Source organism: Haliotis rufescens, unplaced genomic scaffold (assembly GCF_023055435.1).
Source record: "Haliotis rufescens isolate VD_foot unplaced genomic scaffold, xgHalRufe1.0.p SCAF_1, whole genome shotgun sequence".
In the NCBI taxonomy this organism is placed as follows: Eukaryota; Metazoa; Mollusca; class Gastropoda; order Lepetellida; family Haliotidae; genus Haliotis; species Haliotis rufescens.
Window position 1 is genome coordinate 67,820,857 of NW_025963779.1, and position 27,008 is coordinate 67,847,864.

Sequence of the window (27,008 nt, forward strand, 5' to 3'; positions counted from 1 at the left end):
CATACTCACTCATTGGCTAAGGTTGAGGTGAATGAAAACGGATATGATTACTTTCTAATAAGGGACGTCTGTACAGATGAAAGTGCGCGTGGTGAATAGCGGGTATTCACATACACAGAGATTAATACAGGCATTACTCATCAATATCACGGTGGGGAACACCAGAAATGGGCTTCATACATTGTGCCCATGTGGGAATCGAACCCGGGAATCGAACGCTTTAACCGCAGGGTTGACCAACCACCCGACACTGATTATGAAACATCTGAAAAAAAACCTTTTCGGGGAAACGTTTAAGTCTGTATCTCGAATTAAGCAGATGATCTGGAAACGGCCCTTTTCAATCCCACGTTCTTACCCGTTTTCGGGGGCACGGGTGGCCCAGTCGTCTAAGGCGGCGCGATTCGCTGTGCAGAGTTGCGTCCCTTGGGGACGCCAGAAACCTATGATTGTGGGTTCGAATCCCGGTTCGCCCCGATTATGTTTCTAGGTTTGTCAGCACCATACCCGTGCTCGTGGGTGTCACCGAAGTGGTAAACGTCTAAGACCTGCATCACTTTGGGCTTTCCTCCAACATTAAGCTGACACGCCGTGATATAACTGGAATACTGTTAAAAGCGGCGTTAAACCCAACTCACTCACTCACTCACTCTTACCCGTTTTCACAACACTATTTTCATTATTTGTTGGAAAGTTTGTCTTATAACGAAATAGCAAAGCCAGCTTGTGCTTGTTGAGAATTACTTAGCTCAAGTAAACACATGAAAATATGCATGTAATTTAACCACCGGTGCCGGGTGCCCTTGTCAGAGCGACAAGTACGCATGCAAGAGGTAAGATTGCGAAGAGGCTGGCTATCTCGCGGCCCGTGTCCCGACCAGGAAGTGTTCGTTCAACTGAATTACGATCTTGTCACATATAAGCCGGGCAAGTGACTGACTATCTATATTTGGACGCGTATGCTCAGACATGTCCAGCCCATAATGTTATAGTATGGAGAGTGTATAGCCCTCGTGTTAGGTTGATAATAATAATAATAATAATAATAATAATAATAATGAAGGTGTTTCTTTATTATTATTGTTGTTATCTTTATATAATAATAAGATGAATAAGAATAATAAAGGCGTTATTTAAAAAAAATTATTATTATTATTATTATTATTATTATTATTATTATTATTATTATTATTTTGACCTAACGCGAGGGCTATGACTCGGCATACAATAACATTGTGAGCTTGACATGTCTGAGCATACGCAGTCAACTTTACTGTTTCCAAAACGGTAAGGGGGAAATACCCGATGAATCCCCGCGGGAAATCTGGGTTATAATAGACCCCCAGCAACCCGTGGTCTAGACTTACATCTAGTCTCTGAAATGAACATATGTCACAGAACGAAAACGGTTGCTAAATTATCTCAATAAAAATATAATAAAAAGGAGCCCAGGTACTTTTTTCATTTTCAGACACTGTAGTAATCTCGACTTGCCAAACATTACAAGACTTGCATGGGCTGTATTGGATATATTTGTAGCAGGGTCTGTATAGACTACTAAAGGCGACTTAATGGATGAAGCGGCTACGGTGACATGGCGATAATATACACTGAATCACCGAGGATGTCTCGAAGGGAATATATTGTACAGTTTTCATCTGTGAACACTGTATTATTGATATTATAATTTCCTTGGTGTATTTGCTTCTCAATATAATGTAGGAGATTGGAATGTTCAAAACAGTAATATTTATAGATGAACGGTTTACAACCGAGACAACTCCAGGCAAGGTATGTGCGGGGCGTGCAGTCTACAACTTGAGTACCATATGGTTCCTGTATATAAACAAAGTGAGGCTTGTTGCAATTAATGTACAGCACCAACAATCATCCGAGTGAGGGCGGAGATAGGCGGGATTACACGAAGCGTTAACGCCGAATGGGTATTATCGCAATTGCTTGCATTTGATTGGCTTCTGTCGAAATTACTTGTCGATTAGTTGAGTGACATTCCTAAAATAAGAGTCCGATTATCGATATAGCGAGGAAATAGAACTATTTTATCTAGATAGAGGGACAATCACTTTATTCAGTTAGACGTTGTCTAAAGTTGTTTACGGGCAGTGCCTTCAGTATCGAGTCACACATCATCTCAAAAGGACCAGAGTTAAAAGACATTCCAAAAAATGTGACTGTCAATAAAAAGTATTCATATATCTGTACCATCTGTCAGTCTCTGTGTAACAACTTGACGCCCACGAGCAGGGCAAATCTCTCTCTATTTTCTAAAACGTACATGTTTGTTTGTTTTTAACACCGCACTCAGCAATATTCCACCTATATGACGGAGGTCTGTAAATAATTATATATATTTATTGGTATACAATGGTAAATTTGAGAAAGAAATTAAATATATTTATATAGTACCACAGTAGTTAATAAACTAATGGACATTTTAAATTTAAGTGAAGGGTGGGAACTACAGAATGTAACTAAGTTGTGATAATTACATTGAATGCTATTGTTATCCATCATCCCACCAGTCTCTCCAATCATATATGCATATACCCATCCTTTCAGTAATTTACCTGCATATACCCATCCTTTCAGTAATTTACCTGCATATACCCATCCTTTTATTAATTTACCTGCATATACCCATCCTTTCATTAATTTACCTAGCCATCCGATGAGATAATCTACCCATGCATCAACTAAGTCAGCGAGCCTGACCACCCGATCCCGTTAGTCGCCTCTTACGCTGAAACACACAATAATATTCCTCATGATGAGAGATCTGTGAATTTTATCTGAAGAAAAATAAAAGTTTGTGAAAGATGAATACCATGTGATGATGATATGTGAACACTTCTCTGATCTAAGAGAGCAAAATATACATCCAAGAGCTGAAAACGCCTTTCTATATTAATTATGATACTGGACTATATTTAGCTGAAGTTGTATTTTTTGTCAGACACGAGAAAATAATGGTTTAATATAATTCCTTTGTGTGCAGGATATTACCGTTTAAATATTTTTTGTATTGTGGAACGATGGCCCTTATTACTGAATAAATATGCCTGTATGTCCGTCCGTCCGTCCGTCCGTCTGTATTATAACGATATGCTTACAGCTATTGACGTGAAAGCACGCGTGCACATTTTCAAACCAAATGAAGCGTCTCTGCAATCCCCACGAGTTGGCTTGCCAGCTGTTTCGCAATACCACACACGCCCATTTTCGTCCTCGTGGCATTTAAGCGTGAATTATCAGACCTGTAAAATGGAAAACACGCGTTTGTGGTGAGGAATAATCTATACTTCTCCGATCGATTTACCGTTGTGAGATATTCCAACTCTCTGTACACGTTCCCACGCTTATACAATTGAGGCCTATATATATCTCTATCGACCTTGTGGCTGGGATCAGGTCGATACAGACAGCAAGACAATCATGTAAACATGTTGTCAGCCCTCAGTGAATTACGATGTTTATTGTTTTTAAATGAAATATTCATCATTTCATTGATTGGTAAATTGTAAATGTCGTAATTTCAATATAATCGTGGGAAACGGTGCCCTGTGAATTTGTTTGTTATTTTTTTATGATATCCTATACGGGAAATTGACCCGCCCGGGTGCGATCTAACAAAGTGTTCAAACACTAGTTTGTTTGTTTCCTAACTCAAGTTTCATTGTGTATACTAATCTCCTTATTATCCCAATTACAAAAGGTTTAGTTTCCCACCAATTAGAGCGTCTATTGACTTACTATGGGAAGTACCCGTGGGGTTTCCAGGTTAGTAAGTATAAAGGTGCCCAGTAACCGATGCTTGTCGTAAGAGGCGACTAAATGGATCTGGGAGCCGTGAAGATCCGGGGTAGAATAGGTCTTCAGCAACCCATGCTTGTCGTAAAAGGCGACTATGCTTGTCGTAAGAGGCGACTAACGGGATCGGGTGGTTAGGCTCACTGACTGCGTTGATGCATGTCATCGTATCCCAATTGCGTGGATCGATGCTCATGATTTCAGTCACTGGATTGTCTGGTCCAGACTCGATTATTTACAGACCGCCGTCATATAGCTGGAATATTGCTGAGTGCGGCGTTAACCAACAAACAAATAAACAAAACAAACAATGGATCGGTTGGTTATTTGATTGCATGTTATGGTATTCCAGTTGCTTGGATCAAATCTCATGATGTCAATCACTGAATTGTCTGGTCCAACAACGAATAACACTGAATGGAATGTAGGCCTCTGTGAGAACAGATTCAAACATATACCTGCCTTTGCTATCTTTGATCTATTTAACACGAAATCAAATATCTATATAGTATTTGTTCATAATCCGTTGAACACGGAAAACGATTACTTATATTTGGCAACTGTTTGATAAAACGACCGCCTCTCCTCGAGCACCACAGTGAGTAAGGGGTGGGTGGAGTGGATGTGTGGGTGGTATTTGTGTGTGTGTGTGTGTGGGGGGGGGGGGGGGGGGGGGGGGGGGAGGGGATTTCCCATGTGAGGAATTTAACAAGCGTTTTCGGCGTGACGAGAGACCGCTTTAGTCACTTGTGCTACATATACATAAACCTATAAACCTTAAGGTTTGCGTTGCTGTGAAAGGGACCCGTGAAGATCCGGGGTAGAATAGGTCTTCAGCAACCCATGCGTGTCGTAAAAGGCGACTATGCTTGTCGTAAGAGGCGACTAACGGGATTCGGTGGTCAGGCTCACTGACTGCGTTGATGCATGTCATCGTATCCCATTTGCGTGGATCGATGCTCATGATGTCAATCACTGGATTGTCTGGTCCAGACTCGATTATTTACAGACCGTCGTCGTATAGCTGGAATATTGCTGAGTGCGGCGTTAAACAACAAACTGTGAAAGGATGCTAATTCAAAGATCGCTCCTATTTAAACCTTGGATGCAGAATTTAGATATTTAACTATATATTCACAATAATCGTGCGATATTTTACATGACTTGAAATCACTTCATTAAACCTTAGTGGTTGGGTTTTTTATTGTGGACATTTACAAATATTCCCTGCGAAACACATATTAAAAGATTTTCCCTAAAGTATAAACATTGTAAAAGCTCGTGTTTAACCAGTTTAATTTATTTGTTCTTGGAAATGTCGAACGGTGATGTCAGCTTCGCTTTCTATACCACTTGAAACACAGTTCATTCCGACCTTGATTCGGGGGTAACAGTAAAATGCTTCACGTGCCGGCTGGGGATGGGGTGTGACGTAGACAAAATCAAGCGCTAAAAATAACTGGAATGATACCTTTGATGTTTACCGTCAAAGGGGGTCGTATAAACACCTCTTTAGTTCATTCTCTTCTGCACTTCAGATCATAAACTTTGAAATGATGGTGTAAATGTATCAGTAATAGTAGTAATAGTAATCAACACAAAATCAAAATTCCATTTGTTGATATGATCTCTAGAACATTGAATTGCATCTAGAACTGATGAGACGCCCCCCACCAGAGGAATGCCGGCATGTTTTCCACAGATGACAAGCTCGTCGAGCATAATTTCAAGGCCAGGCGGGTACACGTTGATCATATATGTCTTTCATGACGTGCGTGTAATATGTAATTACATAATTTGTGATGATCAATTAGCCCACGATGTCAGCATACACACCAGCCGCCACTGTGGCACGCCTTCAGGAGCCATTGTGTGCCTGTATTCTGTGATGTGTAATTAGTTATGTCAACATGGTGAATAATTTAGATACACTCTCCGTTACTTTCAGCGTTTCTTGTGAATGGGGTTAATTTTGACCGATTTCCGTTTGGATACGTTGCACGTTATACAACAGGTTAAATGCGTTGAACATGCAACAATTACCAGGATTGCGCGAATTGAAGCCGATGACCCAAATAACGCGTTTCGTGACTATGGTCGAATATTTCATCCAAAATTAAGCCCTGGGCTTAAAGGCGCAAATATGCAAAACTTAAGAAAGTCTCCATTGGATTCAATTTTAACGAATCAACTTTTTTCACTTTCAAAATTTTTAAAACCCATCCCACTAATGTGCCACTTACACATCAAAATACCATAATTCCACTCGGTCAAGTCCATTCTCTCAATAGGGGTGCGTTTTCTATTCCCTATTCGCCTACATGTTTTCTGTAGGCAAAATGGGATGTAGGCGAAATGGGACTCAACCCCATGAAATACAATAGACGAGACCACTGTGTCATATAAACAATAGCAGCCTCTCACAACGCTGACAGTTTGAGTGAGTGAGTGAGTTGGGTTTAACACCGCTTTTAACAGTATTCCAGTTATATCGCGGCGTGTCAGCTTAATGTGGGAGGAAAGCCCGAAGTGATGCAGGTCTCAGACGTTTAGCACTTCGGTGAAACCCACGAGCACGGGTATGGTGCTGACAAACCTAGAAACATAATCGGGGCGAACCGGGATTCGGACCCACAATCATAGGTTTCTGGCGTGTCCAAGGGACGCAACTCTGCACAGCGAATCACGGCGCCTTAGACGACTGGGCCACCCGTGCCCCCGCTGACAGTTTGAAAAGTCACTGGATAAAAAAAGACATAAAACACAATTATATTCATTAAATTATTTTAACATTTGACACAATGTACATCTGTCATTTTGCGGTTTAAGCCACAAAATCAGAATAAATAGTGAGTTAACATCTTAATTTGCATCGGCAATTTGTTCTCAAAATAGCGAGAAAAAAATAAAAATACATTTACAAATCTACAATTACATATGCCTTTCGGAAAGCGAAACACGTCCTCCGCGCATCATGTAATGCTTTGTCGATCGAATATATTGTTAAGAAAAAACTAGTGGTCGAAGGATCAGTACTGTACATCCAATCCCGTTAGTCGTCTCTTACGACAAGCATAGTCGCCTTTTGAACAACATCTTATTCTTTAAAGTGAGACACGAAAAATACATAATTGTATACATAAAAGCAACAACACGTTATAATTGATAGCATGGTACTTCTGGTGATGTATACGAATTCTTAAGATTCATACATTTACATCTTTGGGATACAGATAAATCCCAAGCTTGTCATTACTGACAGATATGTACTCGTGTTTGACGTGTCCGTGTTTGTCATTTCTTTGATGACACTTTCAAAGGTTTCACCAAAACTTGAAATGCGCGGGGACCGTCGGAATTCTCCCTTCTCCAATATCATAAGAGATGCGGGTTTTCTACATGAATTGTATATAGTTTTAGCATTAACTTCAATGGCAGTACATATATTCATATCCCGCATTCCTGAGCTGTGATAACATTCGGTTGAATTTAGATAAGATCAGTTTCTCAGTATCTCCACTGCGTTATCACGAGTGTGGGTTAAATTGGAATACTATCATTGACCCTTGTCATCAGTCCCCTGGGGTGTACAGATCTATCACCCCCACGTGACACCCGTGAAGATCCGGGTCAGAATAGGTTCATGCTGGCCGTGAAAGGCGACTATGCTTGTCGTAAGAGGCGACTAACGGGATCGATCGGTCAGGCTCGCTGACTTGGTTCATGCATGTCATCGTATCCCAATTGCGTGGATCGGTGTTCATGATGTCAATCATTGGATTGTCTGGTCCAGACTCGATTATTTACAGACCGCCGTCATATACGTGTACATGTAGCTGGAATATTGCGGTGTTAAGCACCAAACAAACAAACACAACCCCGACGTGACTACACCCAATAAAGGCAGTACAACCTGCAACCAACCATAGTTGGCTGGATAACATTTCAAATCTAAGGACCAACAATCATTGATTAGACAACACTTCAGATTTAAAGACCAACAATAAATAACTAGGCAACAATTCAAATCAATGGACCAACAATAATTGCCTAAGCAACACTTCAAATCAATTTACCAACAACAATTTTAAACCAACAACAATCGACTGGACACCACTTCAAATAAATGAAAGAACAATATCTTTTTAGACAACAATTCAAATTGCCCCAAAATAATAGACAAGATGTCTCCCACGACAAAGCACCAAGTGACACGTATCGTAACAGCCAAATATACACATTGACACGGTGTAGATAGAACACACAGGACACCAAGTTGTCAACATGTTGTGTATTCATAGTTGATTCATACACCTACACACACACAGATAACGAGTTTTATGTCACTGATAGTACAAAGCCGATATCTCCGGTACACAGACACACTGTCTGTGGGTTGGGTTCTCGACAGGACGTGTCCACGCCTACAGCGTGAATAATGTACACTGATAAAACCAATATGGCCCCAGGCAAACCAGCGTGCACAGTGAGTAACGGGTCCTTATGGATGACTTAATCACCCACGTCACACACTGTGACCACCCGATCCCCAGCAGTCTGCTCTAACGTTTGTTTGTTTGTTTGTTTGTTTGTTTGTTTGTTTAACGCCGCACTCAGCAATATTCCAGCTCTATGACGGCAGTCTGTAATTAATCGAGTCTGGACCAGACAACCCAGTGGTTGGTATCAAGCGCAAATGGGGTACAATGATATACGTCAACCAAGTCAACGACCCACACGATCCCGTTAGTCACCTCTTACGACAAGCATGGGTAGCTGAAGACCAGTTCTAACCCGGATCTTCACGGTTATGCTCTAACGACAAACATTGGGTACAGGGGACCAAATGATGACAATAACAAGTTATATAACATATCCTACTGGCAACCAGAATGTTGTCCATCTCTTTTAAGGAAGTGATTAAGGACACAATAGTCTCACGCAAGTTAGCAGTCCGAACATGTATGTCTTAAGTCGGTAAAACATCTTGATAGTCGGCTATCTCACATTTTGTAAAGTAGAAATCTGATACATTTGGTTGGATTATCCGTGTTAGAAATAAGCTGGCACACGGCACTAATTACAATGTCGAGACAAAAACTGAAAACAGACATGTGTGAATAATATGAATGTATGAATTAATGTGCCATTAAAATATATATATATATATGTTACAGTCAATGTCTACAATTAGGCAATAGGTCTTCAGCAACCCATGCTTGTCGTGAAAGGCGACTATGCTTGTCGTAAAAGGCGACTAACGGGATCGGGTGGTCAGGCTCGCTGACTTGGTTGATGCATGTCATCGTATCCCAATTGCGTGGATCGATGCTCATGATGTCAATCACTGGGTTGTCTAGTCCAGACTCGGTTATTTACAGACCGCCCTCATACAGCTGGACTATTTTTGAGTGCGGCGTTAAACAGCAAACAAAAATCTGGCACTATGTACATATTGACCAAACGATGAGACTGGATTTGAGATTTGAGACAGATTGACTGAAACGAATAAGACTCCTTCAATTACATGGTTTAATTTCATTTTCTTTGTATGTGGGCCAGGGATCTTCATACGAATAAAGACTTGTCGACACCGAACCGTAGAGCACATAGACCCCTTGGAGAGCTATTGCTCGTATTGAACAACTCTTTAATGACACACACATATTCCCTTCAAGTGGGAAATTAACATTATGTGAATTTTCCATACCAACGAAGAAAGGTAGCGTAATTGTGTCATGTTGCACCAAGCGACCAAAAGAAGATATTCTGGTCAAAATACATATCCTGTTTTAGACCAGGAAGTAATGCTTTTCCCGAAATTATTAACACTTGACACATGACAACCGAAAACCTAAACCAAAACTAAGACTATTGTTTAATGCTGAAAGCTTTCCTGGTGCGTATTTTCCGAGAATGTGTCATGCCACATCATTATCACGACTCACCAACTTTGTTTATTCAGTGTATTGTTGATCTCTGCATCGCCACACTTGAATTACTTCACGTACCGTGCACTATCAACTGCAGAATTCACTTCCTTCAGTACATCGCCAAACATGGGCATGCCCACTGACGTGACGTTTTACGGAAATCAAAATTTCTCTAAAATTCCCCCTTTATTGCATTGTTTTCCTGTCACGAAATGTATATTCACCGTGGTGGAAATAAAAACGTTTCATCACATATAGCCCGTGTCGTGTAATAGACAAGTGTACTATGTCTGTTATGAATAGCGTAACGGTCAAGCATATAATGTAAGCCCTTAGTAAGGGCATGTGGTGTGCCATGTCCATTTTGTCGGATTGTGATGAATAAAGGTCGACGGCGTAAATGTATTACTTCAATGTTTGGGGTGTAAAGACAGATAACATAATAAGGACATGTCCACAAAGTTGGAAGTATAAAGGTCAGCGAACGTATTTCCTCAAGTTGAAAGTGTAGTGACAGACAACATATAATTGACACATCCTCAAAGTTGGAAGCGTAAAGGTCGATGAATAGATTACAGTACAGTAATACGAATGTATTACTTCAATGTTTGGGGGCGGTCGGGTAGCATAGTAGTTAAAGCGTTCGCTCGTCACGCCGAAGACCAGGGTTCGAACGTGTGAAGCCTATTTCTGGTGTCCCCCGCCGTGATATTGCTGGAATATTGCTAAAAGCGGCGAAAAACCATACTCACTCACTACTTCAATGTTTGAGGTGTAATGACAGACAACATATGAATGACATGTCCTCAAAGGTGGAAGCGTAAAGGTCGATGAATGCATTACAGTACAGTAATACGAATGTATTACTTCAATGTTTGGGGTGTAAAGACAGATAACATAATAAGGACATGTCCACAAAGTTGGAAGTATAAAGGTCAGCGAACGTATTTCCTCAAGTTGAAAGTGCAGTGACAGACAACATATAATTGACACATCCTCAAAGTTGGAAGTGTAAAGGTCGATGAATAGATTACAGTACAGTAATACGAATGTATTACTTCAATGTTTGGGGGCGGTCGGGTAGCATAGTAGTTAAAGCGTTCGCTCGTCACGCCGAAGACCAGGGTTCGAACGTGTGAAGCCTATTTCTGGTGTCCCCCGCCGTGATATTGCTGGAATATTGCTAAAAGCGGCGTAAAACCATACTCACTCACTACTTCAATGTTTGAGGTGTAATGACAGAAAAACATATGAATGACATGTCCTCAAAGTTGGAAGCGTAAAGGTCGATGAATGCATTACAGTACAGTAATACGAATGTATTACTTCAATGTTTGAGGTGTAAAGACAGACAACATATAAATGGCATGTCCACATAGTAGGAAGTGTATAGACAGCGAATGTGTTTCTCCTAGTTGGAAGTGTATACGTAAATATAGACGACAAATGCATCATACAGAAAGCACCGACAACGAGATAGTATGTGTGTTATGGTTGAAGGGGACTCCATACACTCTATAGGCAAAAGAAAAAGCTCGTTTGTTAGAAACCTAAATATGGTGCTACGAGAAATCACGCCTTGTTCCAATTTCTGTGTATTGTAACCAATTTCTCAACACGAGGATGCAGTGCGTCAGTCTTGTGACTGAGTCAGTTCCGTGCATGTCTGCCCGCGCTCTCTCCCGGACACATGGCGCGTTGTGACGGTCACAGGACTATCGCCATGGGTAGAACGCCGGGAAATTAATTTGGCGCTTTCATGATTGTGACCATATATTGACGTACAGCCCGTGTTATGATACATATGTAACGTATGTGGGGTTCAGATATTCAGATATACACTCTGTAAATATATACAACAAACCACAGTTGTCGAGAATAGTTTTAACATTCTTCATCCACACATTATTATATTATATGTTCCTAAGTTACTTCTTTGTGGGAAATTACGGCTCGAACATCGAATATTGGTATTGAGATTACACAATAAAACAGTATTGCCCTCGCGTGTAACCGTATCGTGAATATCAAATATTAGGAATGTAAATAATAATGTAACTATAGTTATGGAAGATAATCCAGTAATTAAACACTTACAGAACAATACTTATCTTTAATGTCAATTATACAATGTATGCTATTTCTCATGTCACTATCAATACATTGCTATTTGTATGTGTATCATGTTAGGGAGAGGCATTCAGATAAGCAAAATTTGCTTGTTTGCCAATCCCTCCACTTTATGGAAATAAATATGTTTATATCAAATATTAGGAATAAAATGTATGTATTTTCCACGCCAAGGGCGCGCATAATAAATTGTATAAACACACGAGACTGGAGATACGGCAACAAATGAGGGAAATAACAATGTGTAGCTTGTAATGTCTTTCTAACGACAATCGATGCCATCTCTGTTTCAAGGGGGCATATCAACATACCCACTATTGGTTAAAGTTGGACTTTAACCGTGTGACTTCGGGCACCTGGAACAATGCCAAAGTGAACAGACTGGTCATCACTGTGTAGGCTACAAGTTTCGCAATAAATTCCAACACCGATATTTGAAGATTGGGGGGAATACAAAAAAAACAATTATTATTACACACTTTTGAAAATGGAGAGATTTGAACGCGCGAGTCGGGGAATTTTGAATCAAGAGTAAGTCAGGAAATCACGTTATCAAGTATGGACCAGACAAACAAGTGGTTGATAGTATGAGCAACGGGCTACAGTGACGGTGTCGGTATTTGGTGACACACTCTACTCCATAACAGTGTAGGGGCGGTGGGGTAGCCTAGTGGTTAAAGCGTTGGGTTCGAATCTCCACATGGGTACAATGTGTTAAGACCATTTTCCGGTGTCCCCCGGCGTGATATTGCTGGAATAATACTAAAAGCGGCGTAAAACCATACTCACTCACTCTGACCCGGAATGTTCAAGAGAGAAATATGTTTATAGAAATAATGTTATATATGTCTCCATGTACATAAGACTCAACCTTGCTCGTCTCCAGATGTGAGACCGACTTCCGATTTGATGATAAAATGTAACACACAATCACTGTATGATTTAACATTTTCGCCAAACGATCCAGTTCGTCTTAAAATATATTAATATTTACTTTCATTCCAGAAACCATTGACGTCATAGGGTAAAGGGCCATCCTCAAGATTCTTTTTAAGAAGAAAAACACTTATGTGTGTTACATAATTCGATCAAATGTACGCATAAACATTCAACCCTACACACATTTATTTTAAGTTATGTCTATCAAACAATTTAAACGTTTATTTATTACGACGAAATTTCGCCTGCTGTTTCACGCTGACCTCATCAGATTTGGCTCATGTTCAAAATCGGTGATGCTCCCATTGCGCAATAAGATGTAATACACCACCTGTATCATCATCACCTTGAAACAACATGCATGTATTGATCTACATCATGTCTATGTCTCGTGAGCTTGCCCATACAATGGGTCCATACGCTGACCATGTACTCGCAACATATACTATAATGAAAGCACACCTGTCGATTTAATGATCCAATACTGTCTCGTGACGTTCGCGTGCTTAGTTAAACATACTAATATAGCATACCACCCTCATCATAACACAATGTGTTATCGATCGGTATTGATTAGCTGTGTAGAGTACAGACACAGCAAGCTCCTGTATATTCCAATGGTGAATATCAAGAGTATCTGGTGGTTTGGGGAAGGGGGAGGGGGGGTTGGTGTCTGATATTGGTCAATCCTTTTGTACCGAATATGAAGCCGGAAAATACCATTATCAAGGAATCCGCCCGGATTAAAACAAATCCGGATTGACGAATCATTGAAATGTAATAAAGACCAAATTACTAAATACGTAGATGTTTCAAACAGTATTCGTCCGATAGGTGGCGTTTCCGGGTAAACGGGGTCCGTACGAACGAGGTTTCAGTGTGGTCACCACAGGCCTACCAGAATGTAGATACATTTTGACCTGTTTACACCCTCCACTGGCTGGGGAGTACCTGGTATTAACCAGGTTTCAGTGTTTACATATTGGCATGTTATTTATGGCATAGAGCGTTAACGTGCATCTCAATGCGAATAAGTCATGCCATGCTGATTTCAGTACACAGTACTATACTTAGTACACATATTCTATATCAATACCTGTAAGCATAAAGCAGCTGCGTGGACTGTCGCAGCCTTGCACTGCATCAACAAATGTAATCTCGGATGTCGCTAGTTAATACAACTGTTAGAGCTTCTCAGCCACTGATCGCACAGCATGCACCGTACAGCTTATATCGGCGAGTGTGCCACCTCCATTATCCTGTATTGAATCTCCATTCTGTTAGGGGGAATACACAAATCCATTCGCCGCCATAGATTCGCTCTTGACCTTAATTCGAACACGATCCTAAATAAAAAAACCTCCAATAAACACTCTAAAAGTGAACATTTATTTAATTATAGGAACATTCAGTGTAACCATCTATCTAATGACATGAATATTCAGTGTCACATCTGCATAATGACATGAACATTCAGTGTCACCATCTATCTAATGACATGAATATTCAGTGTCACATCTGCATAATGACATGAACATTCAGTGTCACCATCTATCTAATGACATGAACATTCAGTGTCACCATCTATCTAATGACATGGACATTCAGTGTCACCATCTATCTAATGACATGAACATTCAGTATCACCATCTATCTAATGACATGAACATTCAGTGTCACCATCTATCTAATGACATGAACATTCAGTATCACCATCTATCTAATGACATGAACATTCAGTGTCACCATCTATCTAATGACATGAACATTCAGTGTCACCATCTATCTAATGACATGAACATTCAGTGTCACCATCTATCTAATGACATGAACATTCAGTATCACCATCTATCTAATGACATGAACATTCAGTGTCACCATCTATCTAATGACATGAACATTCAGTGTCACCATCTATCTAATGACATGAACATTCAATGTCACCATCTATCTAATGACATGAACATTCAGTGTCACCATCTATCTAATGACATGAACAGTCAGTGTCACCATCTATCTAATGACATGAACATTCAATGTCACCATCTATCTAATGACATGAACGTTCAGTGTCACCATCTATCTAATGACATGAACATTCAGTGTCACCATCTATCTAATGACATGAACATTAAGTGTCACCATCTATCTAATGACACGAACATTCAGTGTCACATCTATGTAATTACATGAACGTTCAGTGTCACATCAATGTCAGTCTTGAACATCCAAGGTGAAGTAATGTGAAGTGTTACAGTGCTAGCCCACTGAGATGCCATGCCGCATGGAGACATGGATACCCCTTATACTATCTGAGCGACCAGTCTTTCCGTACGACGTGACAGGGGATCGAACCCCCTTCTTCCGCACTCCAGGCAGGCGCTCTATCAACTAGACCACGGAGGTGGCCCTTGAACAAAGTCACATCCATGCCATGACGCGTGGATCCAGTGTCACTGTTTGTTTTTGACATACGTGACAACCATATTCGATCTTCTATTATGACGTCATTGCTGCGGGAAATATGTCCTTGCCCTCCTAAACCGGTTTCTACATCTATCTTTGCCCTTTGAAGGGTTTCAGAATATCTTAAGTTCGACATGATTTCAATCACGCGAGTGAGCGGAACCTCACGTGACGATGTGTGTGTGTCGTACCATTAAATTCTATTGCTTAAGAATACTCGCTCGAGCGAACGTTGTCAGTGGTAACGCCTTAAGTTGTACATGTTGACTACCGTCAGTAGCATAGCATATATTGGTCATGTAGATACTAATCTGTAAGGTTTACATATTCAAAAACATGGTAACGACAATTCGAATATATATTGTGGTACAGTGAAACGTTATTAGAAACCCATGATCTCTCTCTACATATATATACATGGGGCTGGGGGAGGGTAGGGGGTCGGTTAATAACTTCATGGATGAAAACAATGTTAACGATACTATAAATATTCTACTCAATACAAGTTAAATATTACCCGCAATAGGAGGGATGTGTGTTGCAATACCCACCAGCCATGACAAATAAACTTTATTCGTATGAAAAACTCGGATGTTCTTTAACACCCGATATATATACATATATTCATTTTATAGTATATTTATGATTTTTCTACGCCAGGTAATTATTGATTCAAACAATATATCGACACGACGCCTGTCTCGAACCACGGATAAGTCGACATGCAGCCGACTGTCATCAGTACTAGACTTAACGGGGTTTATTTAATGTATACTTATATGGAATACGTTTTCCGACAAAGTCTCTGTTACTCTTGAAGTTCATAGCTAGGAACAAAGACCATATAATAGATTATATGGTCTCTGCTAGGAATAATTCGTCTCCACATTTCTGGAAACGTCATTTCAAACATTGTTTTTTCAATTTCATCTCTGTATCACGTGTTCATTACAAATTTATAGCCGTGTTGAGATCTGCCTTGATGCTGTCTCATGTCAAACATGACGTGAAACAATACCGACTGTAAATACCTGATTCTCAGTTCACCAAGAACTAACAGGTGAACAGTACTTTTAAAGAAACGCAAGATAAATCTTGCGTATTTGAAATCAAGGTTATATACACTCCTCAACAATGAGTAACGCTGTTCCCCATACACCACCGCGTGGTGCCCTCTATTGCAGCAATCTAAAGATAGCTCCAAACGGCGCCCCAATCCCTGTGTCAGGGGGGTCAGACATCTCCACCCCCGCAACACAGATAGGCTTTTAGGCTATAGGGCCTTGATATACGCGGTTCTATTGATAAGTACGGAGTAAATGTTGACGATAAGAAAACTCGGTCAGATGTACACCTTATGTTGTCATGCGTCTGTGATGACCAACGTAGATGGACACTAAAGTACATATCGGTCATGAAGTACACACGGACATATGTCGGCTTGCGTGAGAGATACAATGATCACAGCTTGATACATATAAACACAGAATGAAATCCATTAAAATTTACGTAGAACATCTTTAATTTCTTCATTCTTATAATCGTTCGTCCCTCCGTCCGTCCAACCATCCATTTATTTCGGTTACTCATATCACGGACCTATAATACAAGTCCGCGCTCATATGCTGGACAAAATAAGTTAGGGATCATGGATATTGTTGGGGATTTTTGATCAAAGTGTGTGCTCAGTCTTCACAGAGACCATATCGGTATATGGTCTCTGGTCTTCACTACAAAAAAAAATTCCAAAAAATATTCATGATTCCTACTTTTTTTGGTTAGGTGTAGTTCAATTCAGTCAAGCATCATGAATGAACGTGGTCCAGACCAAATGTGAGAGTCCATGAAGACAACATCCTCACATCCGTGCTACCAAGCTTCATATAGAGAAAAATAGTTATGAAGCCCTAAAGTCAATAAAGACAAACTGAGTTCACCCCAAGCCATATGTCGTCAAGCAGACATTCCGGCACACGGTTTGCGCAATTTTGCGGTTTGCCTGAAATGCCCAACCCATGTCTTCACAGCGACAGTGAATATCCGCGTTGCTGCTTGACTAGGTCAAAAATCCCGAATGACATTACTTGTGTTTTAAAAATGAATTTATTTGAAAAAATCAAGATATTTTTAGTTTTTTTGTTCTGTCGGTTTTCCTGAAATGCCTAAACCATGTCTTCACAGCGACAGTGAATATCCGCGTCGCTGCTTGACTAGGTCAAAAAATCCGAATGACAATACTTGTGTTTTAAAAAAGAATTTAATTGAAAATATCAAGATATTTTTCATTTTTTTGTTCTGGCGGTTTTCCTGAAATGCCCAACCCATGTCTTCACAGCGACAGTGTATATCCGCGTCGCTGCTTGACTATAGGTCAATTTCTTCAAAATACTTTTAAAAGTCAAATCAAACCATACTTAAATACATTTATGACTGTATTTGGTTGTTATTTCATAACATATTTTATTTTCGTCTCCCATCTCTAATATTATGCCTTCATTTCATCTTCTATAATCAAGAATATGATAATATTCCATATTTGCGCATATTTCACAAGAATAAAGAGATTAAAGAAAGACATTTGAACTCTATTGGATACAGTGTGCAGTATTTCCGTAAACCTCCATCAGCGCTTGTATTGTTCAAGCTGACAGTCACCAAATACAAAAGTACCCACAAATCCGACGTTACCTATTCATAATTATACAACAGCAATGGACAGCGACTTAACGGCGCTGTCGGAGAGGTCATGGCGACCATTTGTGTTGACACCATCTGTATGACGTCACTGGAATGTTGTGTATACAAACCGCATCGTAAACACGGGTTAGTGAGTTGGGTTTTGTCCCACTGAGAACTTGCAATGCAGTGTTGACATGATCAAAGCCTCACTCCCGCAGAGAGACACAACGAATACGTGAGATTGACACGGACTATTTATAGAACATGAGTAATACCTATAGACATACAATGTATAGTCACGGTTGACTGCGTAACTTATTGTCGTCGAACCAGGAACGACTCTCTCTATTCAATTTATCTAGGGCTACGGTCGTGGAGATAACACCAGCAAATTAATTTGAGAGAAGAAATAATGTTGTTATATAATACACATAATGCGTGAGTTGAAATATAACGTCGAATCGGCATGATTTCAGCCATATTGCGACTTAATATACAGAATTAGATAGGTGGCACGTGAGAACATATACAATTATGTCATGTCTGTTACTTCGGGAGGGGTTGGAGATATACCAAGAATGTGATTCACACTGTAAACACACAGCATACCATTATTGGAGTCAAACATGGTCTTTGGTCTGACAAACAAACACTACATCCACTTGACTACCCAGACCCAGCAGCAACAATGGGCACTAGGAGCATAATGTTTTAACTTATTTAGTGTGCCCCCAAACCACAACTATAGGTGGGGCACTGGGAGGCACACAATATATATACTTAAACTTCTTTATTATTTAACTACATATGTCGAGGCTACTTCTTGCTCCTTTATCAGGTGAATGCATATTATATCGTTATACATTAAAAGAACTTAACATAATAGCCAACTCCAGATATCACAAGTCGAATACAGTTCAAGGTCTATTGTTGTGAAGGCACGTTTAATCCTTGAAAGGCTACCCGGGTTACGTGTGAATATACATAACAATTGAAAAATACTATACAGATGCTAAGTCCCCGTTAAGAGTCTGGTTATAGAATTGGTTTTCAGCAATCCATGCTTGTCGAAAGAGGCGACTCACGGGATCGTGTGGCTCGCTGAGTTGGTTGATACATGTCATGATTGTCATCGTGTTCCAATTGCGTAGATCGATCCTCATGATATTAATCCCTGGATTTGTCTGATTCAGACTCGTTTAGTTACAGTCCGGCGTCTTATAATATTGAGGAGTGAAGCAAGTCTAGATATTTTACGGGATCAGAATCTGAATCTCCCATCTCAATGGGGCTCCTTTTCCATTTTAATATAGTTGCTTGTTTCTATCAAAATTACTTATTTTCAAAGACAAAGAGTAAGTTTTATGCAGAGGCTTCCAACCTGGGAACATACACTCTGCGATAGAAGCCAACTATCTGTGCGGTAGCGTGGGCCAGGATGTTGTGGTCAGTGACGTCACAGTTCCATTCTATTTATTCTTCATGAACTATACCAGTCAAGTGAGGCGGTATACCACAGCAATTTGGCACACGGCCTTAATTGCAGCAGACAGGAAAAGTAGCATTCTTCATGTGACATCAGCATCCGATTCTATGAATGGAACCCGGCCATATATGGCCGTCCATGTTGGCACCATTGTACTATCCAAGCAGTGCACTTTAACCGACATAAGCACATTGTGCCCCCATTCTTATATCGCCATGCTTAACGTCGTCGTTACAGTCGCAGTATGGGACTCTGCTTTCATTGTTTATACATCACATACATGTTCTCACGTATACTTCACCATGTCACCCAAAAAGTGGAATATAATGCAACATTATGTTTCAAATCGTATCATATCCTATTAAATGTCCAGATCGCCCAGACTGAAATAATTACAGGTTACATAATAAGTATATAATATATGAATGTGAGTGAGTGAGTGAGTGAGTGAGTGAGTATATATGGTTTTACGCCGCTTTTAGCAATATTCCAGCAATATCACGGAGTTTGGCACTGTGTTAGACTGGGGACTTCTGTCCTGCCCAGTCGAATGTGAGGTGCGTGATTCACAGTCTGTGACAATATCTTCCCGCTGCGAGCTTTCCTTTTTGCATGTCTGCGTCCTTTGGATTGGATTTGCATCCCATGGTACTTTTAGTTTGACAAAACTGAAAAAGATAAAGTGAGTGAGTGAGGTTTTACGCCGCTTTTAGCAATATTCCAGCAATATCACGGCGGAGGACACCAGAAATGGGCTTCACACAATGTACCCATGTCGGGAATCGAACCCGGGTCTTCGGCGTGACGAGCGAACGTTTTAACCACTAGGCTACCCGACCGCCCCCTATATATGAATGTAAAACCAGTCATATGCTTTAAATATTCTGGTTTTCATTCAAGATATACCAAGATTGATTGAGTGAGTGAGTATGGTTTAACGCCGCTTTTGGCAATATTCCAGCAATATCACGGCGGGGGGACACCAGAAATGGGCTTCACACATTGTACCCATGTCGGGAATCGAACCCGGGTCTTCGGCGTGACGAGCGAACGCTTTAACCACTAGGCTACCCGACCGCCCTGATATACCAAGAACTAACGACGAGTTAATATTAAAATGTTTGACATGACAAACACAATAAACATTGGTTATAATATAAAAATAAAACCTTCTTTAGCAAACAACAAAATAATTGCTAAATAGTATTATATACTACTCGAGACAAGGTAAGAACACCCACAATTCAAAGGCTGTGTCTTGCAATACCCACCATGACAGAATAACCTGTCGTGAAAAATCTGGTGTTATTTAACTTCTTTTGAGTAGTATATTGCACCATTGCAGGTTACGTTCCAACAACGCCAGCCATTAACTAGTTTGATCGCTGGGTCATAACAACATGCGAAGTACGGGGTCGACCGTCAAACAAGATAATATACCGCATGAGTGTTTGGATAAAGGCCAGCTGGCTCGTCGCCAAGCATCGACTATCAACATTCCTATACGCTCTACAACAACCTGTTTATTTCAGCCATGTTTCGAAGCAGAACACAACCTCTGTCATTGGTGATACAGATTAAGACTAGGGGCTTATCGTACTGCAGACAGCGTACTTTACATAACGTATTAGGTAACTGGGGGTCTTAGCGATCAAGTGTTGGGGTGGGTGTTTTCGGCGGGTAATCCAGACCGATTATTCTCTGGCGGCTTGTATTTACCCACTTCGTGCTCGTGACACCGAACACTCGTTTGACAAGTTTTGGAATATATTATTATATCCAAATCATGTTGTTTTCGTAGTGATAGGTCTGATAAAATATCCGAAAGGTTTATTTTACTTAGTCCCAAGTTTCCACATAGTGTGTTGTCGCCCATCTCATGAAGTATGCTGTGTTATTTAGATCACTGTGGAAATCCTGTTTCAGTGGTGTGGGTGTACAACGATTAATTGTGCTCCCATTCTCGCTGTTCCCTACTTTCCCTTCAGTTTGCCAGGAACAAAAGCTTCATTGGATCATAAAATGCCCAAACATGATTTAGTTCGCAAATAAACTCATCCACACACGTCCCATCTGTTTACTTCCGTGTTTTAAATTACAATACGTATGTCCCATAGTACAGGTTGGCTGGGCATCTCAATGTTAAATTGTCATTGTAACGTAAATATTAAGATTGGTGCAAGTAAAATAGTCCTGAAGTGTCTGTCGAAAAGTTGCAAATATTGTTAAACATGTTCTCATGTCATGTACCATTAACATACATGAAAAAAATAACTCTTTGAACGTATATGCATCATTAATGTTCCTCACTTCGTCAATATGATAAGGATGATGACAATGTTCTATTGTCCTTCATGCTTGGAAGACATAATACGTTTTCCTTCAGTGTGTGGAAGGAATACATGTTATTACTCTCAAAATATCTCTACAAAGAGATATCTCTTCTCACCACATGATGCAGGGTAATTATTACTGTACAGGTACATCCGTTTCTAAGTTTTAATCCTGGTTTTAACCATCTTCCCTGGGAGGCAAGCGTGTGCACCAGTCTGTATCAAAGCTTAAAGGCAGGTGAGTGGTGCTCTTGCCTTGGAAGGGTTTTAACATTAAAAAAATGTATTACAAGTATTCAGTATTGGAGGAAATAAAGACAATCAATAAACTATTCATCTTTTTCAATTCAATGTGTGTGTGTGTGGAGGATGTGTGGTGGTGAAGAGGATCTCACAATTGTCTTAACGAATCCACAAAATACTATCTACCTAACAGGAATATTATAAGAAGTATCTCATGGAATGCAATCTTCATCCTGGTAGTTTTTGACTGATTAATGTAGCAGCATATCAACTCCATGGTGACAATGGCCAGGCTATGACAAACAGGACAGCTTTGTCAAATAGGGCACCAGTAATAAGAGACATTTACTGTGTTTTCTTGTTTCCACAGGTACTTAACATACATCCTATGGTATGAATCACAACAGTAAATAATAAAACCATGGTTGATAGATGTAAAGCATGTGAGGAGCTTCAATCTTGTTTTCTACCAGACTGTACTAGCAATCTTGTGGCCTTCACAAACCCTTATAAAAATTTCAGAAGTTTCAGCAGCCTTACTGTCAAATGCTTACTCAGGGATACACAAATGTGACCATGAGTATAATTATACTAGTTCACAGCTCAATCCAGACTAGTTTATGTAACCTAAATTGATTTAGTGACAGTGAGGGCTTGTTCTTTAACCCTGATAAAGGCAATATTAGAACTATATTACCACAGCACTTGAATAATCAACACTGGATGAGACAACCAGTGGTTGTAGTAACCAAGTCATTACCACATAAAAAGGGCAAAAGTGAGTGTGGCTCACTAATACCCCGACCCGCCTAGTGTGTCAGTAGTTTCAAATAAAATAATGGATAAGGTTAGGGTTTGAAAAATTCATAAAATTATGGAAAATAAAAAAAACATTTTTGTTCTTTTGACTGCACCCCTCCATATGACACAGATTATATGTACTAAGTTTCAGATGAATCCACTGAATAGTTTAAGAGAAATCATGCGGAGTTTTCGGAGGGACGGATGGAACCTTGGTATAACTATATACCCCCGACCTAAAAGGTCAGGTGTATAATAAATACACCTAAACAAGTAAATACAAGATAAACTCACAATCAGTTATTTAGATATCAGTATTTGAAATTAATCTTCAAAACCAAGGGGCATTGTCATAAGCCAAAAGTTAAATTAAAAGTAGGTACCCTCTTAAAAAGTTACGGATGTTGGGTTCCCAGATCCATTTACAGGGCTCTATTAAACAATATAAAACTTGCACCAGTGCAACCAAATTTGTGTCTGACTAAGCCTTATGGTTTCCACACTAACTCGTTTTGTCTGGTGCAACCAAGTTTACAAATTAACATGCACTTGATGCAAGTTAAATCAAGTTCCTTAAATCATGACCTGATATACCATAAGACCAACCAGATTTTGCATACTGAAAAACATTGGAAGTACTGGTCACCACTCTCACATCTGTCAGCCCCAAGGATGAAGTTCGAGGCCTCTTCCGCCCAGCCAACAACTGGCAACAACAAACGCCCGAAACATTGGTTGCGCATTCATCTAATAAACATGGGTCAAAATCAGCCCAATTTCATAATATGGAGTCACTATTTGTCATCACCTCAGATTTACTCCAAGTTGGTCAAGTCAAGAAACTTTATCATTTTGAAAATGTACATTTATTGCACAAATAAAAGCACTAAATCAAAATATACAAAAACAAATTTTTACATGATAAACGTCGATCACAATAGTTGCGATATATTATTAAAATAGTAAAGGAAATGACTTTCAAAATAAATCAACACTTCACAATTTGGGAGTAGGCCCCATTAGGCCAAGGTTCAAGCCTGTTACATGTTCCATCTCTGTTGCCATAACTGTGATGATTATTCTACAAACTCTTTGAAAGATACATTGAAAACACAAAAGTTTGATTTCTTGGGACCCGTTTCAAGTTATTTCTACAGTTAACACCCAAATTATGGGTGAAGTCAAGCTCACTACAGTACCAAACTGCATATTACCCGTTTGCAATCCTTAGGCTAAATGACATGTCAAATTGTGTGTTGACAAGCAGTGTTTGCTGCATTCATAACACTTCAATCCTGTTTTTTGTGTGTGTTTACATTTTTATTAAAGATATGCATTTTCATTTCTGGCATTTCTTTACACAAAACACATCTGGGTTTCCCAGTAGAATACTCCAACACTGCTCACCAAAATACAGTGAGCAGAAAGAGCACCAACAAAACCCTGACAGACCAAAACAGGTCCTACCCCAAGTGAATCATCGCTTTTTCACATGAAAGACATTTCAAGAATACAGTGGATGATTCAGTGATGATATGGTGATGTTCTGTATCGGGACAGATGGAATTTACATTATCTTTAGATTTACTAATACAAAAGGATATATCAATCCATACATGCATTCACACACTGACAATTTTCATCGAAGTTTACAACATTCAAAAATGCTACTTTTCTTACAAAATAAACTTAAAAAGCATATATCAAGAAAGTAACATGATGAACAAGATCTAATTTTACAAACACAATAAAATAGTATTTGAAAAATACATTTTACAAGTTTTCATAAAATAAGATGAAGCCCATAATGAAAATTCATAGCAATCAGGTAGTCAGGACAGGTTACATGTTTCTGGAGAGTTAGGGTAAACAATCCATTGATTATTTGCATATACCTGTACTCTTCTTTAGTTTGGAAACCCTTCCAAAGATAATCGGGAGTAGTATTAATTCAATACACACTCGTGTGTACAGAAGGCCATATAACAAATTCTGTATTTCTACCATTTCATTGATTAGGGGTTGGTTAATCAATGTAATCCAACCGATCTTTTCTCTGGCACGCAAAATAAAAATTGTCATATCCTAGGTTAAAAATAAAAGATATGGATCATTCTTTCACACGGATGAGATTCAACATCCAGATGCACAATGACATGAAAAACGACATTCAAATTTAAAATTAAACAGGGCACAATTGTCATCTTTGACAGAAAACATCCAAAGTATGCCTTACTTACATTCATCAGACTGCTGACGAAAACTATATTTTCATTCTGACTTAAACATATAGACCTTCAGAGTATAAAAATAAAATAATCACGAGTTATAGTACTTCAGATACTTTCTGCAAACATCACCATTCTCACACAAAGGTTCAGCGGCCCTCAAATGTCTTTTTAATTCATTCAAGGTACCATCCAACTTCTCGAAAGTTTATCACTATATACAGAGTTTATCAATGATTTGGCAATTTTTCAGATTGCTTAAAAAACTTGTTTGGTGATCATGTTGAAAATCTTCATCTTGTTGCTACTACAGTAGCAAGGGCACCAAGGCCAACGGCAGTGAATAACAATCCTTTCCACATTTTTTCTTCAAATTCACCCTGGTCTGGAAAATACTCTGCGAATGCTTCCTGTAAACAAAGGGAAGATAATATATAATTCATACATCATATTAGTAATAGAATACTAACTGCTCCACATCAATAATGAGAAAGCCTTGCATAAAAGTCCCGGTATGTGGCTTTGTAGGGTTCGAAAGTCTTACCTCTGAACATGGTGAATATTGTGCTACAAAGTATTTACTTTTGTTTGATGAAGCACAAGAATCTACTTTCACACAAAGTATGTTTGTTGTTTAACACCCCGCTCAGCAATATCCCTACTTATATGACGACAGTTTGTAAATAACTGAGACTGGACCATACAATCCAGTGACTGATATCATGAGCATCGATCTATGCAATTAGGATACAATGACAAGCATCAACCAAGTCAGTGAAACAGCCATTAGTCCCCGCTTACACCTAGCATGGGTTGCCTCTTCTAAACCGGATCTTCACAGGTATTCAAGTGTTGTAGCCTGAATATCATGCCTATGATTGATATATTTTCTATAACGGCCGAAAATGATACCCAGGTTAACAAATATCACATGTGAATGAATACATACCCATCCACCATGATCAAGGATCCATTTCCCGAGTTTGTTTGCAACATATTTTCCAACATACAAAGCAATCTTATCTGGAAAGTCACCATGTCCTTGAACATCACGAAAATGTGCAGCTAATCTCAGAGCAAATGCATACACAGCAACGATCCGGCCCCAGTTTATTTGGCCATCGTCAAAAATTTCATCTGCAATATTGACAAAAGTCCTGAATGCATTTCCTTCTTCAACCTTCAACTTGTTTACCATCCCTTTGAATACAATGTTGTGTCTGTCTGACAACTCTTTCACTGTTCTCCTCATGGTCCGGCAGTATTTATTGGGAGGCTTCCTGTTATCTCCGGTTATGAAATTTGAAATCACATCTGAAGCTATTACTTCGGCACCTCGCCTCACTTCATCAATTGGTGAGTTTCCACTGCCTGTTTGTGCCGATTCATCAGCTAACGCAGCAAAGTCGTTCAATCCTTTGGAGCCAGGAAGGAGTCCCATCTGCTTCGTTATTTCGGCAAACAAGTTTCCCTTAGTATACATCTTCGAATTCAAGTTTGACTTGCTGTTCGCAAGCTTCGTTTGTTCTAATGTGGAATCAGCCATTTCACGGCTTATAAAACTCTCCCGGCTCCAACAAAGTCTGAATCTCGTCTATTCCGGTCGCCTCAAAATGGCGAGAGACGGTGAAGGGAAACAGTGACGTCACTAGACAACACGTCATGTCATCGCGATGTGATTGGTTGGTGATCTGCCAATCATTTGTCAGGCTGAAACTAAGAAGATATTATTTTCCAAACAACTGTTTCAAAAACTTCGAGAAATTTCCGAACATTATTTGAATACAAAAACATTTCTTGGTGTAGGAATTATTCCGAAAACAAAAACTCTTTGTAACACAAGTAGCAGTCAAGCTATAACTTTAGATGTAAAAAGACTTTGACATGTATTTTTTCAGTTAAAGTCGTTAATAATTTACACACACACACACACACACACACA

At 39.6% G+C, this 27,008-nt stretch overlaps 1 protein-coding gene across 1 annotated transcript; it reads right to left on the reverse strand.

Moving 5' to 3' along the window:
* Positions 1-23,685: 23,685 nt before the first annotated feature.
* LOC124134087 (anti-apoptotic protein NR13-like) lies at positions 23,686-26,713 on the reverse strand. The gene is made up of 2 exons (XM_046498730.2): positions 26,016-26,713; positions 23,686-25,476 (listed from the first exon to the last, which is right to left on the reverse strand). The coding sequence occupies exons 1-2, from the start codon at positions 26,610-26,612 to the stop codon at positions 25,360-25,362; spliced, it is 714 nt and encodes a 237-aa protein (XP_046354686.1). The 5' UTR covers positions 26,613-26,713; the 3' UTR covers positions 23,686-25,359.
* Between the last annotated feature and the right edge of the window lie 295 nt (positions 26,714-27,008).